This window comes from Typopeltis vanoorti, chromosome 21 (assembly GCF_054136105.1).
Source record: "Typopeltis vanoorti isolate ZY-2024b chromosome 21, IOZ_Tvanoo_1.0, whole genome shotgun sequence".
Lineage (NCBI taxonomy): Eukaryota > Metazoa > Arthropoda > Arachnida > Uropygi > Thelyphonidae > Typopeltis > Typopeltis vanoorti.
This window is the reverse complement of record NC_143569.1, coordinates 38379020-38405499: the sequence shown is the minus strand read 5'-3', so window position 1 is coordinate 38405499 and position 26480 is coordinate 38379020. Positions and strand designations below refer to the sequence as shown.

Here is a 26480-nt window from a genome sequence, read left to right as displayed (position 1 = left end):
GTAAAGTTACAAGATGGGGGGATACAAGATGTTATAAGCTGTTCTGGTAAAAAAAAAAATCATTAAGTTATTTAGCATTCACTCATGAAGGACAGAGAGAAAAATGTAAGCTAATTTAGGCATAAAAGTAGCCAAACTAACCACTTGTACAAGTAACTAAACCAATTTCTATATTATTGTGAAATTTTTCAAAAGGTACACAAGATGTCACAAAGATGGCAAATTGTTTGAAAACAAACTACTGAAAGAAGTGGAGCAAATAGTAGTTCATTTTGCATGATTATGTTGACAAACTGAAAATAAGGATAATGAAATTATTAAGCATGGAAATAACATTAGGAAAAAATGCAGCGTTTTGATACTAAATGTTCATTTCATGATGAGTATCTCATCACATCAGAGTGAATACTAAGCAGATACATGAAGCAAGAATGAAATGAACAAATGTTAGAGTGCATTCTTTCTTACTGCTTTGACACCAGCAACGTATTATTAGAAAGTCAAAGAAGAATTTAAACACAGTCCAGAGCTCACAAGGTACAAGTATATGTAAAAAGAAACTTATACATGAAAAACACTATTAAATATACACACATACATAAATTATAACAGACTGATAGTAGCAATAAGAACAGCAATTAACATTTTTTTAATTTTTTTAAACAGTCACTGCTCTGTGTTATTCCAAAGGATTCTTTAGTAGTAGAAATGTTGTTCTTCAAAACCAGATCTCTCAGGTTGAAGAAAACAAATGAAATGTAGATTTATGCTGTCTTTGTATATACAAAGTTTTTGATAAGTCACTATTTGAAAGTAAGAAATACTCTACTAGATGCTCTACGGATTTCTGTAGATATATGAATGATGATATCATATAACACAGAGGTTTTGTTTCTTTGATAATATGTAAATTTCTAATGACAATAACAGCTTTGGACAAGGCATGTTTAGATCACCAGAGCACATTAAGTAAAAAGTTTACTAGTATGTGAATAAATACACATCCAGAGATGTGGTGTGTATTAATGCTGACATGATGAATGACTATATACATAAACTGCATAAGGGAAAAAATAACATATTTAATGAAAAACGCTTTCTTGATATTTCAACACAGCAGAATGAACACCCAGCATATAGATAATTATAAGAAGAAATTGAGTGAAAACAAATGTTAGTGATGGTTTCTATTGTTTTAATTCCAACATAAATAATCAGAAACTAGTGAACAATTTAAACACAGATGATGGAATGTAGAACCTCAGGTACACATTAAATGGATGTTCAGATATGAAGGAATAAGTGTCATATGGCTACACTGCATAAACAGAAGATCTAATTCTAGATGGGTAGAACTCTCACAGCCCATCTGTGTATATATAAAAGGGAGAATCAGTGTTCCATGTATGATTTATGGAAGGATGCATTAGAAGAGGCTAAGAAAACTTTTTAAGGAGAAACATGGGAAAGAATACTTCCATTTCAGTCAAAGATGTTATTGGGATAAAATTTTTGTTATGATAAATAGTTATCTGATCATGGGAATATAACAGAGATCTGCATTTGTTCTAAAAACTGTTCAGAATACTACAATAATATGGTGAAAGTGAGACATTTTATAGAGCAATATATATTCTAAGCTGGGTAAACAGAATCGAAAGATGGTAAAGGAAATGTAGTTTGATGTAAAATCAGTTATAAAACAATAATCCATGCTAAATTCACTCTTGTTCATTATATGGAATGCATTATGGAGGAAAGTGGCTTTAAAAATGATAGGCAAAACCACAGATATTTAACTCTTGTAATTACTATTTTCATCTAGCATATTGTAATAACATGGTGATACCCAGTTTTCTATCTATATCTGAAAAAAAAAAAAATCAATAAAAAACAGGTAGAATTGCTTAATTAAGGTAAAAAGCTAGATAACTGGAAGAAAACTATAAGAATACTGGAAGAAAAGAAAAGAAAAGAAAAAATACAGCTTTTTTAATATGAAGAACTGACAGGGAACTGACCTAATGTCCATTCTTCACCTTTTTGTGGTGTATTTATCCAAGTAGATACCATTAGTAGGTATCTACTTGGATACTGCACGAAAGAAGATGGCTGGCCATTTGAGATTTAGCTGATAAAATTGTATACTAATGATTTAAAACAAAATTAATGGCTATCATGTTGCCTGTGGCATTGTTCAGTTAAACATGGTTCCTGACTGCTATTGGAATTTGAGAATACAGTGAAGTCAGATCACCATCAGCAGAATTCCAGATTACCACCTCAGCATAAGAAGAATCAACAGAAAAAAAATGGAACTGGAAAAGTACTAGGCTGAGATAACTGATGTTCCCCCCCCCCTTAAAAAAAGAGACAAAAACATGTAGAATTCTCCCTTTTGGTATACTCAATGCCTGCGTTGCAGTTCATATGATCATTTAGGTGGTAACTGTCCCAGATCTAAATGTTTCAACTGCATGGAGATTGGACATATCGCTAATCAGTGCCTCAAACCCTGAACAGGGAAAGGAAGGAAGGAGTATCTATAGTATTTATCACTAAACACAAGGATAATCTTCTTAAATGGCAGACAACATCAAGTAACTATGTGGACAAGCATCAAATGCAGAATCAAACAGTGAGACTTTGTGTGACAGTGGTCGTCCCACAGATTCTACTAAGGAAGAAGTGGAGGAATTTTTTGAGTCATTAGAGAAGGCAGGTGACACAATGAAACACACAAAGCAAATAATGCAGAGAAATTCATTTAATGCTGAATCTTGAAGTGATAAAAAATGTTTCTTGAGGATCTTCATTATTACAATAACTTTCAAATACAATGTTTGATTATTCATTCAATCTTAACCCTAACTAAATAGTGTCCCATATGGCAACTTTTGATACCAGCATGAAGAGTATTCTTCATTATCTGACAAAGTGTAGACTTTTATACAGTGTAGGTGTTCATGTTCTCTATATCCTGGACAGCTCAACAACAGCTGCCTTCATATTCATCTGATATACTGTTCTATACAATGAAAGACAAAACTATTTCTCTCTAACATGAAAAAGTTCTCTTCAAGTATAGCACAACACTAAAATAATCTGTACTACCAGCATGGATGGCTGAGCAGACATTTCAACTCTCCAATCAACAGCCTGTGGATCAACTAAGAATAAATGTTTGTGAAAATCTCTATATAGTAGATAAATTTCACCAACCATTGTGAAACCACTGTCCTGCTTATTAGAAATCTAAAGTGGTTTGAACAAAGTTTTGTACCTAGAACCGGATTTCCAGACTAAAAAAAAAAAATAGTATGTGATTGCTTGGTGAGTAATGAATGGGTTGCCAGAAGAGTTTTTGAGTACATCAGTGAATGAGCTCAAGGAGTATGATGGGCATTGTGTGTGTGTGCACGCGTGCATGTTATGGTTAGTGAGAGCTCCCATGATAAGACTGAACTATGGAGATGACAGTGATAATAAAATGAGAGCCAACTGCTAAAGCAGGACCTACCTTTAACAGAAGTCATGCTGTCATCTATAAAGGATTAAGATATTACAACCAATCTTTACCATCCTTAATTAGCCTTTCCATTACCTTAATGACTCGTACTAGCCTCAATGCAACTAATACAGCCATTAGCTCATTACAGTGATCTGAACTTTCATCCATTCTTAACCCTGAGCTCTGGACCATTCTTTCGAATATTTTTGATGCCTCCAATCAAACAGTTCAAATAAAAGTTGAAATCAGCCTTATCAGAAAGTGTAATAACCTTTTTAATTCAAAAATCCATTTTCACGTTCATCCTCTTCCCATAGTAATCAACTTGGCATCTAAAGGAATAAATGAAGCACTGCCCTTAGTTTCAGCCACCATTTTGCTATAGCTCCTAAACAAGTGCTGCTACTGACATGAAATGAAACCAAGAATATAATTTCTTGGCATCTTTAATTCATAGTATAAACAAGTGAAAAAACTTTTAACATGTATCTCTAATCAAGAGTATTTTAGTAATAAGTTGTGACACCTTTTGACTACTTGTATATGGAAATATGACATCTGCATTATTTCAATCATGGTATCACTTCTAGGTCTGGCTCCCACTGACGAGATATCTGTTTTTGACAAAATAAGTACTTTGGTTTTCTTTCGTTTGTTTTTCAGTTTAATTTATTTTCCCGGTGCTAGTGATGGTTTCGTCCCCACTAGCAGTGGTTTCTTTTAATAAATATTAGGATTGCTGGTAGTGCAGTTAGTATCTGCATTATGGGATTACTTTTAGTGGTCACACATCTGCCATTTATAGTAGCTCAAATAAACATTTGCCGGTGTTGTAGAATTATTTCTGTATCATGGGATTATTTTATTCTCAGTCTTACAACTGAAAATTATTTTTTTCTACCAATTAAATGCAGAGGTTATAGTCTTTTTCCCACTTGAGATAATGGTACCAATTTCTCCAAGGGTGCGAACTCTAGGAATTGAAATTCGCGGATGTAAAGAAGCGAGACGGGTAACTAAGGTTTTAAAAGAGATAGTCGGTGCAAAAAAAGATTTATTCTTTCGCCCCTTATGGAGAAGAGAAATATTTAATTGTAGTTAAAGATGTGGAAACAAGGGACAAACTATTACAGGGTTTTAATTTTGAAGGCAGCACAGTTATTCCTGTAATGGTTGGGAGCAAGGTAAAAACAGTAAAAAATCAAAAGATTTCTGATGGAATATATAAAGAACAGTAATGAAATTCTTATACAGACATTTTCAAAATGGGGTAAGATTAGTAATATATGAAAGGGTTTGTCAAGTAAAGATCCAAATTGGTTTTCTGGTGATGTCAACTTCACAATGGATATGAAGACGCCTGTACCAAATTTTGTCAACATCGGTACAACCTGAGTTATGGTTGTACGGATCCTGGAGTACAATGTCAATGCCTGCGTTGCGGTTCATACGATCACTTAGGTGGTAACTGTCCCAAATCTAAATATTTCAACTGCATGGAGATTGGACATATCGCTAATCAGTGCCTCAAACCCTCTCAGAAATGCAAAAGTTCTGAACAGCATGTTAACACCTGTCCTTTTAGAACTTTTGCAAAAAGAGTGGGAGCTCCTGTAGAGCCAATCAGAACACCATATACATCAGAGAGGCATAATGAAGAGTTCCTGGATCTTCCAATTCAGTCTAGTAAAGATGGTGCTTTTAAGCAAACTACACTTGATAAAATCACAAAACGTGCGCGACCAAATCAGTTAGAAATTATCCCCAAAATTCCAGATCTTTAGGAGCAACTTTTCCAGTAACCAATTACCAATAATGAACCTAAAATAACAACTGAACAGGTAAACGATAAAATGCAAAAACATTCAACTGTTCTACAAGGAGAAACTGGAGAAGAAACAGAAAAGTAAGACAACTGAAAGAACTTAATATGCAGACAAGATCATCAAAAAGGAAAGACGAATTCATAAAAAAATGAAGATAAACAAAAAAAAATTAAAAAAAAGAATTACAACTAAAAGAAAAAGAAGTGATAAAAAATGTAAAGATGGCAAAGGCTGTGGATCATCAAATGAAAACTCTTCAGGCTCAGAAGAGTTTATGGATTATGAAGAACCAACTAATGCTAATAAAGAGAAAGCAAGAGATGCAATTAAAGAAAATATAATAAATCCTTTCTTTTAGGCTTGCACGGTGATCCGAATGCATTTTTGGAAATTATGGAGACAACTACCGTGTTTGAATAAAAACTTTAGTTTACTATTACTAAAATTTTACAATTCGACGTTTCGACCTTTATGTTAAGGTCATCTTCTGGAGCGTACAAATATACACAGGAAACAAGCTATACCACAATCATACTGGTTCGTTAAAGACACTGACTAACCGCTACCACAATTGTTGGCCTGACCTCTGGTGGGAAAAAAAAAAAAAAAAAAAAAAATTATACATCAGCGCTAAAGTCCTATTATTTGTGTTGTCTACTATATACATATATTAACATTATATTAACATCATTCCAGCCAGTTGGAGTGGAATGGTTTCTAATAATAGCAGATTGGCTAGAGTCCTGACTTGTGTTGAATCTTTCAAATTAGGTTGGCTGAATGTGTGCCATCCAGATCCTTGGAATTTTCATACCATCTTTGTTGTTGATATTTGGGTGGTTTATCAGGATTTCGCAGGATTCTTTAAATTTTCTTTCGTACCATGTTTTTGTACGGTGTAAGGAGCAGGTGCTTTTCCAGTTGATTTGGTGTAAGGTGTTGAGTGCGTGGTCTGAGAGGCCTGCTTCACCATAATGGTTATATTTAATGTGTCTAATGTGTTCTTTTTTGCGTATAGGGATTGTCCGTCCTGTTTCACCAATGTACGGTAAGTTACAGGTGCAGCGGATGCAATAGACTCCAGGATGTGCTAATGGGAGGAGAGGGTCCTTAGAGGAGCTGAATATAGTTTTAAGTTTAGTGGGTGGTTTAAAGGTGGCATTAAGGTTATAATGTTGTAGGATTCTGTTGATTTTTTCTGATAACCCTTTAATGTATGGGATGGCTATGGTTTTACTGTAGTCTAGATTCGTTTTTGTTGTGGTTTTATAGAGTATTTTATTGACAGTATTTTTGTTATAGCCATTGTTTATGAATGTGTCACTAATGATTTTTAGTTCTTGTTTCAGGGCCTGCTGGTTAGAGCAAATTTGGGGGGGGGGGGGGGTGGGGGGGGGGGGGGGTGGGGGGGGGGGGGGGTGGGGGGGGGGGGGGGTGGGGGGGGGGGGGGGTGGGGGGGGGGGGGGGTGGGGGGGGGGGGGGGTGGGGGGGGGGGGGGGTGGGGGGGGGGGGGGGTGGGGGGGGGGGGGGGTGGGGGGGGGGGGGGGTGGGGGGGGGGGGGGGTGGGGGGGGGGGGGGGTGGGGGGGGGGGGGGGTGGGGGGGGGGGGGGGTGGGGGGGGGGGGGGGTGGGGGGGGGGGGGGGTGGGGGGGGGGGGGGGTGGGGGGGGGGGGGGGTGGGGGGGGGGGGGGGTGGGGGGGGGGGGGGGTGGGGGGGGGGGGGGGTGGGGGGGGGGGGGGGTGGGGGGGGGGGGGGGTGGGGGGGGGGGGGGGTGGGGGGGGGGGGGGGTGGGGGGGGGGGGGGGTGGGGGGGGGGGGGGGTGGGGGGGGGGGGGGGTGGGGGGGGGGGGGGGTGGGGGGGGGGGGGGGTGGAGAGAAATAGCCTACATAATGTTTGAATCGCAGGCAAAACTGCAAGTGCTTGCCATAAATCATCCAGAGATTTTGAAGAAAAGTTTGGAAAAAGGGGACTATGGCGACCAACAAATATTTAATATCGATGAAACCAGCATTTTTTGGAAGCAAATGCCTTCCAAGATTTTTCTGGCCAAATTAGAGAAATCTCGGCTGCTTATGAAGTTGCAAAGTCAAATGAAATTACTGCTAGCAATATGAAAGCCGTTTGGAAGCACATTCTTTCACATTGTGCAAATGATTTTAGAAGCTTTTCAAATGAAATAGATAATGTTGTTGAGGAAATTGCCAACATCTGGCGTGAACTGGGTTCTGATGAGATTGACAATGATAACGTGGGTGGGATGTTTTTTCTTTAAAACTCATATTCCTCAACTTACTTGTTGTGGGAAGGTAAGATGAAGTGGCTTGAAAAAAAATCCATAGCTGGTCTCTATAAAAGGTTTCCAGATTATTTAACCTTATTCTACCAACAGCACTAATGTACAGGATGTTTCAAATTAAAGTACCCCTATCCAGAGCAATTGGTAAAGAGAACCAGTAGATGAATTACTGTTATACCTTGGTGGATAGCATAATCAGATTATGGGGAAGAGATTTCAACAATAAATTTTTTTTTTTTAAATATTAAAAAAAATGACTGATAGGTGAAGATGGTGCTGTGAGCAGGAGAAAATTACATTAATGTGAACCAGATGGTAGGTGATTGTGAAATAATTCCGAGTTGATGACAAAGTTATTCAATGATGTTTATTTTGCTCATTTCATAAAATAACATGATACAAAAAACATATTACATAGAGCTGACATGCTGCAAGGAGCTGTCAAGACAAGCCAAATGATCAATGGAGGTGACATTAAATGTGTTGGCCTTTATGCAGGACCAAAAGCCGATATTGTCATACAGCAATATTGACTTTTGGTCTGTCTACAAAGGAAAGTAACTGATTTGTCGAAAGGTTTCACACATGATGTGCAATTTTGTCTTTCAAATCTGTCAGGTGAAGAACTTTGCCCCGATACACAATGCTTTTGAGGTAACCCCAAAGGTCTGGTGAACATAGTTGCCATTTCATAAAAAATGAGCAAAATGATTATCCTATTCTTTGTGAAATGTTGACACGATAGCTGTTGAACTTTTGTTTGGGCACCCTCTCTGCTGCAGTTGCAGGATAACAGAACTCCTTAACATGTCTTGATAACATGCAGATGTAACCATGTAGGTCACAGGTCCAGTTCAATGGGAACTGCTTCAAAAAAAGGCCTAATAAAGGCCCAAATGTCACATACTATGACATTTGGTAAATGTAACGGAACTTATTGAAATGCATGGGAATTCTCTGTAGCCCAAATGCAACAGTTTTGAGTACTTACTGTTCCACAAAGAAATGGAAGAAAAATTTAAAACCTACATTTAAACTGGACCATGGTACTGCACTTAATACCTTTTGTTTGCAAATGACCAGGTAATCATAGCAAGGAGTGAGATGAACCCCAGAGATCAATACACTCCTTAAACATATTTGCTAAAGAATGTGGAATGCAAATATCAATAGACCAAACAAAAATCATGGATTTTAAAAGACCCTTCTCTAGTCAGAAATAAAATCATGATAAAATAAAATTTTAGAACAAATTAACTGCTTCAAATACCTTCAAGCAATTAATCTGGATGTGTTGTATCATAGACAAAGGAAGCTGACATTGATATCAAAATTTCCATCTTTTTAAAGATAACAGGGATGATCAATAATATTCTCAAACCTAACAAAGTTTAAAAGCATACAAGAATAAGAGACAAGTTTTGGCAAGACCTTTTCTACTCTCCAGAAGTGAATTATGGCCATAAAAACTGCAGGGGGAAAAAAAAACAAAAAAAACTGGAGACATAAAATTCCTATGAAAGACAGCGGACTATGCTCTCTGATGATAATAATAATAAAAATAAAATAAAGAATAAAAAAACGTAAAGAACTAAAAATAGACTCAGTATTGGATAAAGTATACAAATACCAAAAAAAGTGAAATGAACTTACTGAAAGAATGGATACTTCAAGACTACCCAAAGCGATACTCTTATACCACCCATTTGGAGGACATAGAAGTCAGGGATGATCAAGGAAAAGATAGAATAAGACCAGAACAAGCCACTGGGCTTAAATCCCTGAAAGGATGATAACTGTTCTAGAAACATGAAAATGCTCTTCACACTCCATAAGTATGATCCAAGGCCAATCCTCATTCACCTCCATGCATGCGAGAAATGTCAACACAAACAGTTCGATGCTAGTATCTCCTGTTCGCAACTCTTGCCAGTGGCTAAGAGTATGCAGGTAGCACTGCAACACTTTATGCAAAGCTCTCCATGCTGCTGTGTATGAAGAATCTAATCGTCTTGCTACAGCACATGCACTTCATGAACCTACAACATTTTCATTTAACTGCCCAACAACTTCAATTGCAACATCTTCAGTCATTTGCAGAATTTCAGAGTTATGCCCCCCTTCTTGGTTGGACTGCAAAACTGCTTGTCTTTTCAAATCAATGAACAATACATCACATGGCATTTGATGTTTTCACAGTCTTTAGGTGTCTGTACTCAAAGTGCTACTGCAGTATTTTCCCCATTCTTATAGAAACATTCCACAAGCAAGACACATTCAGACAAAGTAAACCCATTGCGCAGGTTTAATTACTGCAGAGTAAGTCTCACTCCTTTATTTATATCACCTTATGGCTCACGTGATATGCAAACTTCACTATCTTTTCACACTCACAGTGCCATATTTTCCCTATCATTCATTTTTGAACTAATTTTTTTATTGTTAAAATCTTTTCCCCATGATCTGGTCATGGCACCCACCAAGTTTGAGAGTATTTCATCTACTGGTCCTCTCTACAGACTGCTCTGAATAAGAATACTTTAATTTGAAACACCCTGCACTAATAGGTTTACAACTATGTGTGTGTGTGTGTGTGTGTGTGTGTGTAGAGAGAGAGAGAGAGATTCACAAATAGATGTTGTCAGCCTGGTTGGCCAAGTGACATAGAAATGACTTTTGACTGGAGAGCATATCTGCTCTCCAGTCAAAAGGCTGCGGGTTCGAATCCCGCGTTGGACATGTTTGTGATTATCTGTGAAAAAACTGGTGATGTCTGCAGTGGCGTTGGTGTAGATGATGTGATTCACTGTAGTTGATGGATTGGATGGTGGACACCGAGAGTTGTTGAGTATGTGCCCTCCCTTGATGAGTCTTTGGACTCCTTGGAGGTGTCAGGTAATAATAATAAATAAGAACTAAGAGAATTTATTTGTGCAGGGCAAATAGAATAGCACTACTATTTAATATGGAACATTATCCTTCTCAAATGGGGATAAAATTTATTTCAAAAGACTAAAATCTGCCAAGGATATGAGGAACATATAAGAGGCAGGAGGTGTTTTTTCCCTCTTGTAACTGAAATAATGTACCTCACAGACTAAGCCACCTCAGTTTTAATTAAAAAAAAAGCATGGCAGACAATCACAAACAGATGTATTTTGGTAACAGCATTCTTATACAGCAACAGTGCTGGCACATGTATTAGAAACAACTTTATGTAATTCTGCCATTGAATTGTCCCAGTAAAATGACAAATTTTAGTGATCCTAAATAACAAAAAATTCTTTAATTCCATCAAGCAAGGGCAGAATTATCAAATTATAATTAATAAGAAATTATATTCTTGTTTTAATTCTTTACCCAAGTATGAGAATACAGAAGTCTGACAATGAAGTGTCTTCGCAACTAGGCTACCTATATATAAAAGGCAGATGACCTCATAACAGATTGCTCTAGCATCCTATAATACATAGCACACTTAATTCTGGAAGCATATGTTCCTATGCATTATGAAGGACCACCACCTGAACTTGTTTCAACCTTCATTGAGGTTTCATTTGTGGAAGCTAGACCAATGTATAGTCATACCCTGACTTACGCGAATCCAGAGTTATGCAGTTTCGTATTCCCGTCCTGCTTCACCACTAGTTGTCTCTTTCAGGCGCCGACCATGTTCACCAGTGTCACACATGCTGTGAACAAGCACTGATGTGTTTCACACGGTCTCCATTCATGCATGATTTTTATAGTCTACAAACCTTGCGATTGTTTAATGTTATGTTCTTGATAAAAATTTTATCACATAAAAAATAATAATGTCATCCAAAAGAAGCAAGTCCGATTCTTCTCCAGCTAGCAAGAAAAGAAAAACATTGACTTTGGAAACAAAACTCAACATTATTAAGGATTTTGAAGGCGAAATGAAAATTTATGAGCTAGCAAAGAAGTTCGATCTACAGGAATCCACAGTAAGAACAATCATAAAAGAAAGGTTTACAGATTTTGAGGACATAGATTCTAACGAGGAATGAACTGTAGCCACAAGGCAAAAGGCAAGGAATAAAAAAATCATTAGCTTGCTATGAAGAAATTTTGCGTGACAAGAAAAAGAGATTATGCCAGCAGACGAATCTATTAATTTTATGAAACCATCGACATTGAAATAAGTTTCTTTTTTTTATGTACGAAAATCTACAATTATGATTATATTTCTTAAAAAATATAGGTGTTTTTGTAAACCTTTGGTCCCAATTGTATGTTTGTATATATAAATTACATGCAAAATTATACCCCGAGTTACGCGAATTCAACTTACATGCTTTTTTGTTGGTCCCACCTACCGTATAACTTCGGGGTTTTACTGTATTGGACAGTATGGCAGCTTGATGTGAAATCGTCTGTCTCCATATACAAGTAGTTTTGTTATAAAGATACTTTACACACAAACTTTTGATTGCACATGCTTGGGTCAAGGATGAATATGATTTCTTGGTAAGTATAATTTATTCTGTAACCAAGTATGAGAATACATGATGCAAGATGATGTGCTGCTTTGTTACTTGTACGTCTAAAGCAGGTTTTAAGGAATGATGATTATATAATATTATGAAGTCTTTGGTTTCATGATATACAACATACAGCCACTCAAACACACCCTTGCCAGAACCTGTGATCATAAACGGGTGACCAAGTATTAGTGGTATAACCACTAATACTATATGTAAATGGTGAATTATTGGTGGAACTCTATGACAAATAGAACTTAGTAATAGATGGCACAATCTTCCAGCATAAGGGAATACAGAGTAACCTGGGTATCACAAGACAGCAAAATGCAGAATCAAATAGATCATACGAGGGCTGTTCGATAAGTCTGTGCAAAGTCTAAGAGATGGCGTCACCAGTATGTATCGAAGTTATTTTTAGTTGCTGGCAACTACTGGAGGATCACACACTAAGTTTCAGTCAGATAGATCTATAGATCTATTAATCTGTGTTTGGCATTCATTTGAATCGATCAAGTACCGTGATTTGTGAAAAATGGATGAGAAAGAATTTCGTGTAGTGATTTAAGCATTACTTTTTGAAAGGCAAAACAGCTCAAGAAACCAAAGCTAAGCTTGATAAAGATTATGGTGAGTCTACAACTTCGATTAAAATCGTTTATAAATGTTTCACTATACCGTGAGTAGACATATTGCTTACTAATATAATAACAGAATTAACTCACGTAAATTATTCTTTATTCGTAGAATTTTCGCCTGAGTATCACAGGCATCATCAGTACAGGTACAAAGGCTAATTAAACAATAACTGTTATATTCACAAAGCACCACCTAAGTAGGAAATTTAACCACCTAAGATTAAATTTCCTAAATTTATTTTTAAAAAAAGCAAATGCATAGCTAAAGTGTTAAAACAACTAAATACTTGTGTGGCCTTTCGACCCATTAGAAAAATCTCCACATTCCTCATGTCTCCAAAGGACAAGCTCCTACATCTCAGCTAGCCAAGTGTCTACCAGATTCCCTGCTCTTGTGGGTTATCATATTTCGGACAAACAGGAAGATCTGCTTTGATCCGGTTAGAAGAATAAAAGTCGTATATCCAGTACATTGAACCTGAACAGTCTGTTCAGGTTCAATGGAAAAAGACAAAAGTCATTCACAAAAGTCGGTTCCTAATGGAACGGCTTTACAAAGAAACATGGGAAACGTTACTTCACTCCCCTAACCTAAACAGATCCTATGGTCTACGTCTTTCTCCGTTGTGGGAGATAGTACTCTATAAATCAGCAAATATTTCCTAACTTATAATTGTATACACATATATCTTCTTCTTCAACCTTTTGGTTCTGTCCACTGCTGGACGAAGGTCTCCCCCATGGTTTTCAAGATCACTCGGTTTTCTGCCTCTCCCATTCATCTCACTCCTACAATTTGTTTCAGTTCATCCCTCCACCTTCTTCTCGGTCTTCCTCTTTGTCTTGCTCCATCCATTGGTCTCCACTCTGTTGTTTTCTAGTCCATCTCTCGTCACTGCATCTGGCAATATAGGTAGTCCATCTCCACTTAGCCTCTTAAATGTATTTTACAATATCCATGACACCTATTTGAGATCTTATCCAGGTATTTGTCTTCCTATCTCTTAATGTTATTTTTCGCACACTTCTTTCCATGCAATGTTGTGTTGTTCCCAGCTTTTTGTTTAGGGCTTCTGTTAAAGTCCATATTTCTCCTCCATATGTTAGGACAGGAAGTATGCACTGGTCGAAAGCTTTCCTTTACTCCAGTAATTATTGAAAAAAATCCATGATATGTTGACAGATGACAGAAGAGTGAAGGTGCGCGAAATTGCTAAGGCTGTGGCCATCTCAAATGACCGCATACATAATATTTTACATGAACATATACATATGAGAAAACTATCTGCAAGATGGGTGCCGTGTTTGCTCACACTGAATCAAAAGCTTCAACATGTGAATTGTTGCAAAATTGTTAGATTTACGCTACGAAGTCCTTTCGCATCCTCCCCCTACTCTTCAGATTTGGCTCCCTCGGACTACTATCTGTTTCCAAACATGAAATAATGGCTGGCAGGAAAGAGATTTTCATCAAACGATGATGTGATTGCTGAAACAACTGCCTATTTTGAAGAGTTGGGCAAATCATACTATATAGATGGGATCAAAAAACTCGAACATCGTTGGACTAAGTGTATAGACCTCAAAGGAGACTATGCTGAAAAATAAAAAACGTTTGTCCCAAAAAAATTGTTTTCTTCATTTTTGCATGGACTTATCGAACAATCCTCGTATTGCCATCAGTCAGGGGCGCAGACAATATTTTATTTATTTTGTAGGAATTGTAGCTGTTGGCCAATTGAGTTCTGTGGACAGAGCTGTATCGTTAGAACAAATGGCTCTGGCTCTGTGTGTAAGTGTTTTTAAAATGCCACACTGTTGGACTGGATGATGATGTGATTCTTTATGTAGGTATCTTTCTTTCTCTCTCAGTGATCCATCTGAAAGGTGAGTGACTAAGGTGTCAAGAAGTGGTAAACAATTATTAGATTCTTTTTCTACTGTGAAGTGGATTTTGGGGTATTGGCTGTTTAGGTAGGTGACAAACTTATCCAAAGTGTCTTGTCCATGGGGCCAAATGACAAACACATCATCAGCATAGTGTAACCACACTAGGGGCTTGTATGTAGCTGTGGTAAGTACTTTGTTTTCAAAGTGTTCCATGTAAAATACTACATAGTCCCAATACCCCCCCCCCCTAATACACAGGAACACAACAATACCATTTCTATTCCCAATGTCAGAGGTACATCAGAAAAGATAGCCAAAGTAGTGATGAAACATGGCCTTCACACCACATTCAAACCTCATGTTAAATTAACTACTCTGATCCTCTCACCTAAGGATAAACTTCACCCTCCAGCACACCCTGGAGTATATGAAGTTCCCTGTGACTTGGTCTACTATGGGCAAACAGGAAGATTGGTTAACATCCACCCTGAAGAAAATAAAAAATACATTCGCTACTATTATTATGGCAAGTCAGGACTAGCAGACTACACTTTGGACGCTCCTTCACACAGGATTAGATGGAAGAAAATGAATGTGCTATTTAGAAGTCATTTCTGATTCTCCCTTTCAGTTATTTCCGACCATAGGTGACTTTGTAGGCAATTGCCCACAAAGTATTCACAGTGAGATTTTCACAGGGTAGTTCACCATTGCTTTCCCCAACCCCCTAATTTTATCCGGGCTCAGGACTGGCATATGGTTGGGACGTATTCACGACTGTAATCCACGTGTGTTCACAGGGCCGGTTTGCCTGTTCTGGGGGAAGATAAACCCGAGTTTCCAGGTGAAAAAAAAAAAAAAAAAACCTATCTCCGTATGAGACCGGCTAACTCACCTTTAGTCGAAAGACACAGATAAAGGTTCCTCACGTCACTGACAGGAATCGAACCCAGGTCTTTCCGACCAAAGGGCTTCGTCTATACTGACTGAGCTAAGGAGGCTTAGAAGTCATTGCAGATCTGAAAGATTATTTTTTGAGTCAGCCATGGCTATGAAGAATTCTTAATTTTTGGCAAATTAATGCAACCATAATCTGAAGAAATATAGTTGCATTAATTTGCCAAAAATTTGGGAGACTAATCTTAAGAGTAACTCCCACATAGCTGTAATTTTTTTATTTTATTTATTTTTTTACAACATTAGAGGGCACCAAAATAGGACTTTAGATCTTTTATCCATTACAAGTGTATTGTTTCACATACTCGCTGTTGCATATACAAGATGTGTTGTGCTCTAATGATCCTGATTTGAAATTCAGTGAAATATAAGCAATTAATAAAACATCTTTTGATAAAATAGTTTGTGTTGTTAATACCATTAAAAAAGTCATGAATAACCATCAACAACTAAGCTTATTTGTTAGATTGATGATTCCACCTAGATCTTGGTCTTTCTCTGGATCTTTTTCCTGCGCATCCTGGCAAAAAAAAGAGTTCTTTTGCTAACCTTTCCTCTCCCATACTGTTTAAGAAACCATAATATCTAAGATTAACAAAAATAATCTTCATGTACTATGTAAACATCGTGAGTCTTGTGAGTTTGTATACAAAGTGGCCATAATCCAAAATCAATTTGGCTTTTATTTAAATAAAGTCAATTATAGCAAACCACTAAAGACGTCATATAAACAATTAACATACTGATCAATAAAAAAAAAATTAAGCTTACAATTATATCTCCTTCCATAGGTACCTCTGGAAGCTTATAGAGCACTTCGCCATTGTGGACAATAGTACCTTCACTGCATAGCATCCAGCTGTCTTGGTCTTGACCCAAGGGAACTTTATTTAAATCAGCTTTACGTGTAGCCAATCCAACACCCCAGAGACCTACAATAAAATTTAAGTGTAATAAAATATTTTACAATGAGCTTTACTATCCAAATAATGTAAACACTGAATAACTGAAATGACATTCACTGTTGTTCCACTGATCCAGTACAGAAAATTCAATTCCCAATCAGTAAAATTTAATGAAAGGAACCTGAAAAGTACAGGTATCCCTTGCTTAACGCGGCGAAATTAACTGCAACAATCCCTTGATATACACGGCAAGAGTTTTGATTAACATGCCTTTAACCCTGCGGAGCTCACAGCTGATCTGACAGATACATGCAAAATGTTTAATATAAATATTCTTACACAATTCAGTGTACAGCTTGAGGTCAAGCATAGCTGTGCTTTCATATGTTACGAGTGATATTCGGCTGTTTTTTGCTGTCAGTTTGGTTTAACACATGTTATGTAAAGGTTTGTGATATTTGACAGTAAATTGTATCTGAGAGATTCCACGACCTCCGATGTCAGTATAGTATGGTTTAGTTTTTTTTTTTATTCTAGATTCAATAATTTCTAGATTGTAACTGAAAATAAATAAACCATCAGGCTTTATATTATGGAAAATATTAAAGAAAGAGATCTGGAGCTTACTCCACCTTTACTATGAGTTGCCCATAAGGTTGCTTATGCTTGCATCTGCCGAAACTTTTAGTTTCTATAACTCTTGTAGTTTCTATATTCGGTTATGAAATAATGTTGGATTCAATATTAACTTAATTTGTATACCATCATGTATTATAATTGCAATGTTTTTTCTTTACGTTTCATTGCTTGTTATTGTAGAATTTATGCTGATAAGAAAAAAACTAAAACTGTTCAAACAACTCTTGAAAACTTCTTTTGATAAAATAAATTGCAGTAAATAATATAAGTACAAGTATTTATTAAACATTTACTTTGCATTCATTTTTTATCTTTCCTAAAAGAGTACCATATAAAACGAATTATTAATACAGTAATCAATCTCATGGACGAATTGTAATTTTTACCATTGATTATTAGATTTGATTAACACGATTTTGATATACGCAGTAACATAGAGGGATTAATTAACCATGCTAATCGAGGGATACCTGTACTTTAAATTCCATGGAAAGTAATAGTGACCAGATTTGGGTTTGCATGTGGACAATTTCCAGCTTACGGCTTCAGAGTTTAAGATATTGGGTTCAAGACTATACGGTGTAAAGACATACTGTTATGAAGATCCTGAAAGTTCGGTGATATTTGTTGATTTATTGAATGTTTTCTTAGATTAATTGGTGTATCTTCAGTATATTATTGTAGCATAATATACCACACTAAAGATATACCAGTAGTATAGTACTTTAGTTTTTTTAGTGTATTTATTGTACTAGTACATTTAATAACATTACTGTAGAAATATTGTTAGTTTTTAATAGTCTTAAAAATGAACTGAAAACTCAGCACAACAGGCCAGTGTCTACATCACAAGTACAGAGAAGAACAAACTTTGTTCCAAAGAGCAGAAATGTTGCTGCCATGATGATGATAATACAACCATGAATAATCTGACACTAGAAATATCCCAATTAAAGGAAATTATTAGAAATAAAACAGAGAATTTGAAAAAGTGGAAAAATGCTTACCAGAACTTAGGATAACAAAAAGGATCAAAACAAGAAAAGGCAGGAAAGCACTGAACTTCCAATAATAATAATAACAAGGTAAGTCAATTTAAGTTCTAAGAAAAAAAGAGGTGATGTGGTATGGTCATTTGATCATAAAATTTGTGCTTGCTTAGGAAGTCAGCAATTCTAGCTTCCTGGAAAAGAAAATTAAAAATATGACAAATGTAACAGAAAAGAAAAGAGATGGTAATTCTTGGTATCTCTTGCTGGAACTAATAATTTAAGTAGCAACAAATACAGTATGAAAGAGGATATGAAAGGACTGTTGGAAGAAGTGAGAAAGAAATATGAGAGAGTAAAAGTAGGTTTGCTACCCAGATATGACAGTATCGAGTTAAGGAGGAGGATGATGGCAAATAATTCAATGAGCAGGATGTGTAAAAGAAATGGATGCAAGGTTTCAAATGCGTGGAGTGTGTTTGATGGCAGAAAAGACTTGTATAAGAGGGATGGCCTGCACTTGAATGGATTTGGAATCAGAAGCCTGGAAAAATTACTTATTGGGATGAGATCTAATGCAGCAAGTCAGAGAAACTAGATCATCATGGGAGGAATGCGGAAAATGTGTGTGAAAGTTCAGTTATGGTATACAAACACAATGTAACAATAATCATAATTTACAATTATGAATATTTTTACAAATGTTTCTCTATTCTAATGTATCATTAGTTTTGGTTTTGTAACACATATTGGCACCTGCGATGTGCCCGTTATTGATATATGATTGTAAAAATGAAATGTAAAGCACTTTGATGTACTTACTAGATTCTGTTTGTTCATAATCATTTTTAATCTTCTTTACTGTAATATAAAATTGTTAAGCATTAAGATATTTGTTGTGTTTAGGTTAGGTTTACGTTTAGGTTTACGCTAACGGAGACAACGTGTCAGCCATTATATGCAACTTCTTGCCTGCCATTTACACGGAGTGAGCATGCTCACTGAGGAGATTACCAGCTGACAGAGAGAGAGAGAGCATTTGGTATCCAGGGAACAAGGAAAACAAGTAGAGAGAGAGAGAATGGAAGTTGAAGAATGCAGATCAGAGAATTTTGTTTTAAGAAGATTTTAAGTAAACTTGACAGCTGGAATATATATTAATAGAGGATTCTGAAAAGGGAATCATAACAAAGTAAATCCTTTGACTGGAAGGGTGAGACTGTCAACAAGTGAATAGCAAATAAAAGGAGATTAAGTAGACGTTTTATTTGAACATTTGAAGAAACGCTAAATGAAAAGTTTTGCCTTTTGTCTCAAGGATGCCAGTGATATTGGTTTATTAGAACAAGTGATGTAATTAGAGGAATATGAAACTGTAAAGTGGTTTGAATGAAGAGTTCTACTTTGATACAGTGTTTATAAAGTGATAAAGGAAACTTTATAAAGTTTCCTTTATCACTTTGTTTTTCTCTGGTAATGAATTTATGACTTGTGTGTCTTGTAATAAAACTGCCTGAGGTAAGAATATTTATACTTCAGTGAAACAGTGAAGATGAATGCGATAATTTATGCTAGATAAGGAAACACTGCATGAGCCTCACCCCAAATACCTTGGAGTAAGCTCGGACAGAAGCCAAACATATAAAAGGCACATCACCAACCTGTCCAACAAAATTAAAAAAAAAATAATATCATTTCAAAGCTTGCTGGAACAACCTGGGGTTGTGATGCAGAAGTCCTAAGGTCGTCTGCTCTAGCCCTTGCATTCTCTGCAGCAGAATGCTATGCCCCCTGTCTGAAAAAGAAGTGTGCACACTAACATCATAGATGCCCAGCTAAACGCTACCATGCTCACAATTAGTGGGACACTGAGAAGCACCCCTCTCCTCTAGCTGCCTGTCCTATCCAACATTGCTCCACCAAATATACAGAGAAGACAAGCCTTGATTAAATAATTTAATAAAGTAATGAGCAACCCACTCCTGCCCCTGCACTGTAATCTCAAAAATCCACCTAGTCTTTGCCTAAAATCAAAAAACTCTTTCTGGTCCATGGACGAATTCTCTTCAGCTGCCTTACCATCATCTGACACATGGAGAGAACACTGGTCCAACAATCTCCCAAAATTGATTCCTGGTTGAAAATACCTGTGCTCTGCAGCCTGGTTTTACTTTTCCAAGGAAGATTTGATCATCTGTCAACAGGATCAGAACTAACCAGGGCAGGTGCGGCTACCTATTACTCAAATGGAAACTGTCAAACAACCCTTATTGTGACTGTTCCCCCCATAGCCCAGATGATCACCCATACTGTGAACAACTGCCCAAGATGGCAATTTCATGGTAACCTCCAAGAAACCTACGAGGTGATGGATGAAGCGTAGATTGGCTTTCTGGACTAGACATTGACCTATAGCTGCATTGTATTATTTTTGCCATAAGAATAAATAAATAAATTGTGGAAAAGAAAATGTTCAGACTGATAGACTGATTTATGTGAAACAAACTATTAATAGGATGAATGAGTGTGAGAGAGAGAGAAGGAATTTATTCTCTAAGAAAAATGAGATCTCTAAAGTATATTTTTATTTTAGAAGATCTTCGATCCAAATAGTTTTATAGTTATTACTTTTATTTTATTTACAATATATATTGTTTTAGTTTCAGTACATGTATTTTTTATAATGGTCTTGAGTCAGTAATTTTGTGTATTCTAAAATAGTTAAGTCATTACACCAATCGGAATTGAACCTTGTGTAATTACTTAACACTTGGTGTAAAACAATCACTTTACACAGCTGATGAGCAAACATGTAATAAAATAAACAAAGATACGGATGACTGTGAATATGGATATACATCTGGGGAAGGGGTAGAAATGTATGCGTTCTGTATAAACCTTTTGAGTATGTCTAGGGAGAAAAAGAGAGAAAATTCTACAACAAGGCCAAACAAATCACATATTTAATTATAAGAAAAGGTCAGGTAGTAATCTGTTATGTCTATGTGCAAATGGCAGGAGCATCAGAAACATTAAGTTCGCTGCTTTATTGAATACATTGTTGGCATTACTGAAACATGGTTATCAGAATCAGATATAGGTAGTTCCCGGCTTTACGAATTAATTGGTTCATGGCGAACATTTGTAAATCTAGAATTATTAAAGTGGGAATTTATTTGCCTTAGAAATAATTCTAAGGCAAATAAATGTTACGTTTGTAAGAAAGAATATAGCAAATATAAAATGAATATTAAATGATAAGAAAAGATTTTACTGGCCAAAGATTGACATATTTAATAAATTAAAAAAGATTCTTTGAAAGAAAAAAAATTAGCTCATTTCTATATCACTGGGTGAATCGGCAGCCGTCGAGGTAGTAGGAGATATATTAGAAAGCTTCTGTGCATCCTTTTTTTTTTTTTTTCAAAGGCCTCGAGTGTCATCTGCTTCATTGGCTTTCACTCCTTTTCGTTTAAAAAATAGCTTGATAGCAAGCAGAAGCATTATTCATTTCGCAGGAAAATTTACTAAATCGTTCAACGTCTGAATCTTGTGATTCAAAGATTGCTTGAGCTCTTTCAAGAAGTTTAAATGCTTCTTCCAGGCCTTTTAAAGTGAAAAACCAAATTGGAACTTTATATTTGTTATCTTCTTTGTTTCTTTCTTGTTCCTCTAATTCAAAGAGATCATTGGGTGAGAGTTCATAGTGTGAGATTGAAGCAGTTCATTAACATCACCTTCCTAAACTTCCATTTACAACTGGTTAGCCATACCTAAGATCACTCGAGTTTTTTGAAAGCTATGGAAGTTCTTGCAGGCATCTGTTTCCAAAAAGGCCCATCTCATCGACGTTAAAAATCTGCAATGCCAAGTAATTTCGTTCTTTAATTATTTCTTCTAATTTTTAAAGGATAAGATTTTGCAGCCTCACTTCAGCCTTGCAGCTTTACCTTGTACTTTAATGTTATGCCAACGAGTTTGCTTTTTATAGTGGTCAAACCACCCACTACTTGCAGCAAACGTCTCTTTGCAGTCATCCCCCCTTTCTGGTCTTTCAGCATTTTAAAAATGGCTAATGCTTTAGTACGAATCTTTGCATAGGTAATAGGCATGTTTAATCGTTGAATTTGGTCACTTATCCAAGCAGTTAACAGTTTTTCCATATGAGGAATTATACTGCCTGTTTCTTTATTATGCAACCATGTAGACTACATAGATCGTGCATGTTTTACTTCTTTCAAATATTTTTCTTTATCCTTTAAATTGGTGCAAACTGTAGAAGCAGCAAGAGAAAAGTTTTCAGAAAGAACTTTAACAGTCTACCCGCTTTATGGCTGGTAATAATTTCATATTTTTTCTCTAACGTAATTGCTTTTTTTTGTTTTTTTTTGCTCATTTTCTGGTTTTGCACTATTGCTTCTTTTTTGGAATTGTTGTCAAAGTGAAAGGGTCATAGTTAAAAAGAAAACAAAATAAAAAATCAGCTGTAATTGAAGAAAACTACGAATAACACACTCGCGTCACCAAGGCTCATGAGTGACTGAGGCTCATTCTAACTGACCATTACGTCATTACATAGTGAAATGGAAACTGCAGTTTAATTTAAATACATATATAATACGAAAAACTTACTTGTTTTGTGATGAAAAACTTACGTTTACATGCACACTTAAATGTGCGAGATTTACTATTTTCAAGTGAATAACTATAACATATAATGGCAGCTCAATTTTCTCGCTACGTGACTGAAATGAAAACAGGAAATGTGACATAGTGGAGCGAGCATTAAATAAAATTTTTGGGACTCAAAAGGGAATATTTATGAAGTCTTTTATACAGAAAGAAAAACAAAGTTCTGAGCCTTAAAGGATATAAAAGGAGGGAAGAAAGTGAAGATGACTGGCTCATGTTATGGCTTTTGGTGATAATGGGCAACTAACACAGCAAGTAATTTTGTGATTCTTTAAAAGTGAATGCTGTAGGATCGAGGATTTTAGATTCAGAAGTTTTATTTTCAACTCTCTGAAAATAAAACTTCTTCAATAAATTTGTTGGCAACCACCCAAGATCAAACAAGTTTAAGTGAATGAAACGACAAAGCGTGTAAATTAATTTTGTGAAAAAAATGATACATTTAGAATGCATTAAGAATGAAGATGAAAATTCATTCTCCATTTGTCTCTGTTAACTTGCCTGTGGTGAGTGGATTTCTGGAGCCCTGTATGTGTGTATCTATCTATCTATAACAGTAAAATGTTCATACCACCATCATGAAACTTATGCAAGACACTAAGCACAGATCATTTTTATGTGAATCTCATCTGTGAAAGGTTGTAAACCTATCATATGCTAATAACTACATAGTTATACACACATTCTAATTTTCATCTTCCAGATAAAATACAGGTAAACCTCACTTAATGCAATTAATTAATCCATCAAGTAATGCGCACTAAGCGAAATCGCAGTAAGCAAATACAATAAACAATAGGAACAATTATAAATCATCAATTATAACTGCAGTTTAAATGTCAAAAAAAATTACAGTATAAGCTATGTTAGAAGTAAAATCATCAAAGTTAATAAAAATCAATTACTTACATTTTTATTTAATGTCTAAACATTTGACTGAGCTACTTGTTTACAAAAAAATTAAGTAAAGATGTTTGAATTGTGCTTGACTTTTTCATTGTGTCGTGCAATTTGCGATAGCTTTATTATGATTTCAGCAGACTTTGAAGCTTTGTTCCATATCAGGATCAGCATAAAAAAAAATTTCCTTAGCATGCTCAATGTGAATGAAAACTAGTTCAAGTTCTTTTGCAATTAGCTTCTTAGTCATAGCATTCTCTTTTTGTTCGCACTCCTTATCTTCTTCATATTCACGCTATTCTTCTAGTTGAAGATCATTCTTGCTTAATTCTGAATGGAAATTGAGTAAGTTTCTCACATCTTCATTATCCAGTTCATTAAATCCAAGTTCTTTTCCAATTGTGGTGATTTCTTCAATAATGTTAGATATTGGATTTTGCGCACGATAAACTAACATAGGCTTGAGTTTAAAATAGCCTTCTGCATTGCCTCCTAATAAAAGTGGATGATGATCTTTAGATACTTTGTATCCTGGTTGAGATGCTTCAGTTTTAGCGAGGAAAGTTTTTGTTGGCATACGTTTCCAAAAGAGACCAATTTCGACGAATATTTGCCGTTTGTCATAATCACCCTCCTGAATTATCCTTTACAATTCTTCAGGAAACTTGACCACAGAATCATTATCAGCACTAGCAGATTCCCCAGTTATTCTTACATTATGCAGTCCAGTTCGATTTTTAAAACAGGTCAAACCATCCTGACTCTCAGTAAAGCTTTCGCATTCCTCTTGAAATTTGGTTTGTTTCAATGAGATAAAAATATTGAGAGCTTTTGTCTGAATATTCCTTGTATTAAGAGGTATTCTTTTTTTAGTTAGAATCCTCAATCCAGAGTGATAGAAGACATCTCAATCATTAAATGGCAGCAACTTTTCCTTGTTTTTTTGTATTCTTTGCTCTTATTTAATATAGTCCAAACTGTAGACTCTCTGTATCCCAGGTCTCGCACAATCATTGTATTTTTAGTGCCACTTTCATGTCTCTTAATGACTTTCAGCTTTTCTGTTCACTGCAGATAGGCAACGTAAAATTTTGGATAACATAAAAAATCACATTAACTGATTAATCACTCGCTTAAAGCAGGAAATAGTATCATTTCACTCAATCGCGCATATCGAATTCATGTTAAGCCTGTACATCACCAAACACCAACTATGCATATGACATATTTCAGTGATACAACTGAATTACATTTTGCTACACATGGCTACTCTTTATGTTGGACCAAGAAAAACTACAAACCTTAAAAAAAAAAAAAACTTACAATACGGAATCATGTATGAATCTGATATCAAATCACAGTAATCAGAGATGGAAAGAATTCTTCACTGTTAGTAGACTAGAAACACACATTTGGTAAAATGAGAGATGAACCCCGTTGCTATATATCTGAATGGCCTTTTGAGCCATTCTGATGACTAAATTACAAATCGCCTTTTAACAAAGCCAAGCTGGCCAGCACAAAGAATGCTACTGTTATCAGCCCAATTCTGTATTCCAGTTCTCTCTGCAACATCTTCAACACAACTCCATATATAACTCCACACATACAGAATAGCCCATGATTCAAAGCCTTTATCTTATGATCTCCATTCTAAAGTAAAAAATGTTTGCCTTTCTTTCACTCCTTTGGGATTCACTCCCACTTTGTCTTATTAAATAGGTATGTCAATAAGACCCTTAACTCACAAGTACATTCCCTTAAATTACATAGTAATATGTCATCATCCTATCACCTTATTAACATCGAATTACTTATTTTTCACATAACTAAATACTGGCTCACCACTGGTTCCTCCTTCCATTCTCTCTGCACTCAAGCTCGGCATGATGTCACACTTGTCTTGTCTTAAGCTTTCACGAACCATTAAGGTACTTAGCTGTGGACTTCACAACTGTGACCACCTCGAGGATAAGGTGGTTGGTCCTGTGCCTCCTGTTGTCTGTAGATGAGTGTGTTCATGGGGCCAGTTTGCCTGTTCTGGGGGACAAAAAAACCGAATTTACAGGTGAGAAAACCCCTACCTCCATGTGAGAATGGCTAACTCGCCTTTAGTCGAAACAGATCAGATAGAGGTTCCTCATGTCTTGGACGGGAATCGAATCCAAGTATTTTCGACCAAAGGCCTTCGTCTATACCAACTGAGCTACAGAGACTAATGATGTCACACTTACCAACATGAAAGACTTTGGAATGTTCATAAAATATTGACTATATTCTCTAAAGTAGTTTCCATTCTACCATTTTCACCAACTAATTTCATCCACCAATATCATTCTTTCTTAAGTTAAGGGAATAATAAATCCCTCATTATTTTAAAGCCGGATGTGAAACTGAGAGATCGAAATCTATCTATTGAAATCTAAGAGTTTCATGCCGAAGAACTATCGGCGAGTCCAAGCATAAGTCAACACCTGGGTAGTACAACACTAGGGCAACTCGTAGCAAAGGTGGAGCAAGCTCCATCACTATCCTTAATATTTTCTCATAATGTAAAATGCAGCTCCTAGGAGATGTATTACTGTTTTACATAATGAGGAGAGGTCACTACCCAGACTGGTTTCAACCTTTATTGAGGTCTCATCAGTGAGTAGGTAGACCTGGAATAGCAAGGTTTAAGTGAACCAAACTTACATATACCCTACTAACGAATTGCCAGACCGGTGTACCAAT

The 26480-nt window shown here is 36.2% G+C and overlaps 1 protein-coding gene across 3 annotated transcripts in view; it reads right to left on the bottom strand.

Annotated features, from left to right (window-relative positions):
- The window catches only part of LOC150094750 (SPRY domain-containing protein 7), a 139937-nt gene that overhangs the window by 38823 nt on the left and 74634 nt on the right, over positions 1 to 26480 (bottom strand). For all 3 annotated transcript variants that reach the window (XR_016550115.1, XM_090410958.1, XM_090410957.1), the window contains exon 3: positions 16394 to 16554. Coding sequence is in view for 2 of the 3 variants with exons in the window: in XM_090410958.1 (XP_090267084.1) it covers positions 16394 to 16554 (161 nt within the window). In the remaining variant the exon portion in view is untranslated. The remainder of the gene's footprint in view (positions 1 to 16393; positions 16555 to 26480) is intronic.